Here is a 4,868-nt window from a genome sequence, read left to right as displayed (position 1 = left end):
TGTTACTCAGAAGTGATCCAAAAATCAGGTTCTTACGAATATGAGGAACATGCAGAACATTGGTGAGTGAAACCTCTTTTCCGGAAGTGAGTTTGAGCATCACTTTTCCCTTCCCTGCAACGGCAGACGCAGTTGCATTTCCCATGTACAGATTTTCTCCACCATCAACAGATTGGTAAGTAACAAATAAATTTCGATCAGCACACACATGCCTTGTTGCTTCTGTATCAACAAACCAGTCATTTGAATTAGTCAATAAATTGACTTCCGAGACAACAGCAACAAACGTGTCTTCTGCAACATTTGCTTGATTGGAACTTCCAGAATTCTGATCCTTCTTGTGGCGGCAGTCCTTTGCCCTATGACCTGTCTTTCCACAAACCCAGCAACCTCCTTTGATTTTCTTCAAGGTTTTCCCTTTCACAGCAGTCATTGCTTTCTTTGCAGCATTTTTACCTTTGTTTTTCTGATAGTGCCTTGCCTTGTGTGAGTCACCTCCTTCCACAACATTGGCTTTTGCCTCTAGCGATGAGACATCATACTTCTCATTTTTGCGATGATCCTTCTCCACACGTAGTTTGAGAATCAATTGATCCATGCTCATGTCTTCAGTTAGATGCTTCAGATAAATCTTGAAGTCCTTCCAATTCGAAGGCAGTTTCTCTATGATAGAGCCAACCACAAAACCTTCTTTCAAACCAAGGTTTTCTTCATCTAACTCATGAACAATCACTTGGAGTTCTTCAACTTGCTTGACAACAGACTTGGTGTCACTCTTCTTGTAATTCAGAAATTTTCCAATTACAAACTTCTTGGAACTTGCCACTTCAGACTTGTACTTCTTATCTAGAGACTCCCACAGTTCTTTCGCTGTCTTATATGATGAATAAACATCATACAGTGAGTCATCTAAAGCATTCAGAATGTAGTTCCTGCATAGAAATTCATTGTGAGTCCAGGCTTCTACAGCCTACAGAATTTCGGCAGGAATATCTCCCTCTTCTGGTGCTTTGGGGGCCTCAGAAGTGATCATATGACTCAAGTTCAGAGTTGTTAAGTAGAACAACTTCTGTTGCCAACGTTTGAAATCAACTCCCTTGGACTTCTCAGGTTTCTCAACATGTTGCTTGACAGCACCAACATTTGATTGATCCATTGTTTTTTGTCTTAGATTGTTATAACCAATCAAATGTCAAGTGTATATTATATAACAATTTGCACAATTTTATTTCAAATGGAAAAAACTCAACGACAAATACAATATATTAAAACATAAACACTTAATGAGATTATATATAAAATCACAAATCACTGACTTGTTTCTTGAAGATAGAGGCTTGCAGAAGCAATCTCCTAAGACAAAAATTCGTCCCTACACCAGTGCAGCAATTCAACGGACGTCTATCTTGCAGGATACAACTATCTAATCCAAGTTCTTGCACTCGAACTTGGATTCTTGACGAATTGGTTGTGGTGTTTCTCTGTGAATTGTGAAGGATTTGATGGAAGATTGTTCTTCTTGTTTCTTATCCGACAGCCATATATAATGGCATAAATGAGCAGTTGAAACCGTTCATATTTATCCTTAAGAACAGTTACAACCGTTCATGTGATTGGTTTTATCATTTCAGAAAAAAAAAACTGAATGAAAAAATCAAAAACGTAAAAATGATACTTGGGTTTTTCGTCCATCCGAGCCCAAGAGCCCCAACCCAAGGCCCATCTTTGACATTTAATATATGCACCCAAACCCTCCAAGTCTAAGGCCCAAGGTCCATGGCATTGGCCCAATTCATTTCAAACTATAAGTGAGTGAACTCACTTATAAAGAAGAAGTTATAAAGTGGTTTGGGCGATGTGGGACTTGGAGTCCCACATAAAATTCAAGTTCCAACACTTTTAACTTCGCCCCCCTTGTCAATTCATGGCTTCGCCACTGGTGAATTGTGCGCAAAAGGTGGAGTAGGGATCGTCTGCAGGAACCAGGAGAGTGAGTTTGTGGCTGGACTCTCAGTCCACATTGCATATGCTGCCTCTCCATTGCAGGTGGAGTTGTTGGCAGCTAGAAGGGCTCTATTGTTTGCCAAGGAGTTGATCCTAGATGGGGGGCTGTGTATTTTGAAGAGATTCTGCTATTGTTCTCGCTGCCATGAAGAGACAAGAAGAGGATGTGTCCACTATGGGACCAATTATCAATGACATTAGGCGGCTGTTACTTTCATTTCCAGGGTGAGAGCTTCCTATGTTCAATAGGAAGCCAATCCGGTGGCACATCACCTAGCACGCGCAAGAATTGGTAGTGATACTGAGATGGTGTGGTTTGAAGATCCGCCGGATTTAATTATAGATGCTTTGTTGGAAGATTGTCCTAGATAGTAATTGATTTGATTGTACTTTTAGGAGGATAGTTCTCTTTGTTTGAATATGCGGGACACTCTTTTTCCCTTTGTCGGGTTGTAAATCCCCGACAAGGTTTTATCGAGGTCCAGTATGCACCCTATCCTCCATATTTGTGTACGTGTTCTCTTCTTAATGAATATCATTTTTTCCCTAAAAAAAAAATATTTTTATACAAATAATAATAATAATAAATTAGAATAATGAAAAAGTCAAAATCAAGCAAGAGAAGGTAACATATTTTTCCACAATTGGCAGCTTATTGAATTTCTTTTTTTATAAAGACAAACCGAAATTTATTAGATGTACGAACAATAAGTTGACTAATGGTAATTAATTACCATATGAAATCTTATTTATCAAATCATCAAATACAAGATTCCGGAGTTTATTAGACTTCAAAGTTGACAACCGACCGGTAAGTCTGGCCTGGTTGCCAACCAGTCGGAATAACATTGTTTGCTACAAGGGACTGGCCGTTGCTTGCAGTCAGCCTAATTGATAATGGGGCTTGCAATGCTGAGCCTGAGTTTAGTTTCCAAACTGCACCCCACGATTCCTGCATGGAGAGCCACGAGTCCGAGTCATCATTTTGTTTGAGGTGAACTTCCATTAGGTCGCTTGCTCCATCTTCATATTCTATTAGAGTTGCAAAATAGTAAGGGTCTGAACCCGAGTCGACGCGGAAGGTTATTGTCACACCAGGATAACTGCAGTTCACTCTGTTATAGCAAAGTTTATACATTAGTAAAGATTAGAACATTAGAACAATCTTAAGGTTAAAAAGATTGGAATAATAGAGTTATTACTTCTTAGCCGTAGGGACTTGTACAAATATAGAAAATAGGGGATCAGTATCATTTTAATAGCATCTCGTAATTAGTGATTTGAATAACTTTTGATAACATAATTAGCCAGATAACATGTCAGACTATTTGGTAAGAGGGCGTACTTTGACATCATATTCAACATTCTATTTAATACCTTTTGTATTGAATCTGCAAGACTCCAGCATTCCGCAATTGACCCTCTTGACCAGAAATCGCCATGGCACCGAAGGCAGTGCCACTCATATCAAAATGAACAGATTCTGAAGTACATCCTGGGCACTCATCAGTTAGAATCACAGTTGCCGGATTGCCTGAGCATGCAGAATTCCCCGTGCACTTCACCTGCAATTAGGGCCAGCTCAGAAGTTAATTAATTTAAGCTTCTTTTACTCATTTTGATAGTTGAGATATAAGTTTCTGTATATTCTCGCCTGAGTAAGAATAGCGAATTTCTATTAATATGTGTCACAACTTTTACATGCCCCACTATATAATTTTAACCTGATAACAAGCTCCACATCCTTTTCCTGATTTGAATAAAGAAGGGCCTCCAGCCGACACCAATTTAGAGAATGGAGGGTTTTCTACAGTATCCAGATAACCACAAGCACCCCCTACACAAAACATAAGAAAAACATTTTTTCAGTATATCACATCCCCAAGTAATGTGACAATCAATTACATATGTTAATATACGAATAAGTGACCAATATATAGAAATTTGGTATATAAATTCTTTACCATCAGTCCCAGCACCGTCAGCGGGTCCATACCAAGTTGCACCGGCCGGTGACCAGTCAGAGTCAGACTGAAGCTTTGAGACGTTAAAGAGTTTTGGGTTGAAGCAACAACTAGGGTTTAGGTTTAGTAGAATAGAAAACAAGGTTACAAGAGTAGTGATAGACAATGAATTATGTTGAAGAAAAAGAGCCATGATCACGCTGCTAAATTAAAGAAAGGAACGCTACTTAAACCAGTGGCAATTTATGTCTTTGTATTCTTGCGATATTTTGATTTGGAAGGATGAAGAATGTGGCTACTGGGCTGGTAGTTATAGAGACTGAAGCACTGACGTAGGCTTAGTAATGGCTCGTGTGATTATTTATTTATCGAGTATTGATTATTGATTTTCTTACGAAACAAGCAAAGCCTAATTAAATATTTTAATATACAGGGCAAGTCAGTTCGTTTTTGTAATGAGAAACATCTCATTCACGTATATTCTTTAGGTTCTTATATATTAGGTTCGTAAGTTACGGGACATGGGCTATATTTCTCCTTATCTTAGATTTTCATGATATCATCATATTTCATTGTTGGGAGATATTATAATTTTCTTTCAACATTATGGAGCATGGAAATTTAAGCCTTGCGACCTCGATACACCATTTGAAACTTTGGTTGATATAGTTTCTACTGAGAGAGCAATCAATTAATGACTTGCAATCATTTTAAAACGGGTTGTAAGAGAACTAATCAACGGCTTACAATCATCTCTGTGTGTGTAACTAGCAAAATTCATATAATTTGGGGGGAAAAAAAAAACTATCTACATTATATTTAGATCTCCCACTTTATGATATCCTTACACAATTTTTACAATTACAAGTGAACACGGTTTAAGCAAATAAGTGGTCACAA

At 38.1% G+C, this 4,868-nt stretch overlaps 1 protein-coding gene across 1 annotated transcript; it reads right to left on the bottom strand.

Annotated features, from left to right (window-relative positions):
• Positions 1-2,788: 2,788 nt before the first annotated feature.
• Positions 2,789-4,161, bottom strand: LOC137733423 (putative expansin-B2). The gene is made up of 4 exons (XM_068472575.2): positions 3,969-4,161; positions 3,729-3,841; positions 3,382-3,569; positions 2,789-3,119 (listed from the first exon to the last, which is right to left on the bottom strand). The coding sequence occupies exons 1-4, from the start codon at positions 4,159-4,161 to the stop codon at positions 2,789-2,791; spliced, it is 825 nt and encodes a 274-aa protein (XP_068328676.2).
• Positions 4,162-4,868: the final 707 nt, after the last annotated feature.

The sequence above is a fragment of the Pyrus communis genome, chromosome 7, assembly GCF_041283825.1.
Source record: "Pyrus communis isolate YQ-2024b chromosome 7, ASM4128382v1, whole genome shotgun sequence".
In the NCBI taxonomy this organism is placed as follows: Eukaryota; Viridiplantae; Streptophyta; class Magnoliopsida; order Rosales; family Rosaceae; genus Pyrus; species Pyrus communis.
This window is presented reverse-complemented; position numbering and strand designations above follow the sequence as displayed.

Bases quoted from the DNA above. Each gene is read 5' to 3' on its own strand.
- LOC137733423 (XM_068472575.2), bottom strand. From the start codon at position 4,161: ATGGCTCTTTTTCTTCAACATAATTCATTGTCTATCACTACTCTTGTA. The intron at 3,842-3,968 runs GTAAAGAATTTA...TGTTTTGTGTAG, and splicing joins TGACGGTGCTGGGACTGATG to GGGGTGCTTGTGGTTATCTG. The intron at 3,120-3,381 runs GTATTAAATAGA...TTGCTATAACAG, and splicing joins TTGCAGATTCAATACAAAAG to AGTGAACTGCAGTTATCCTG.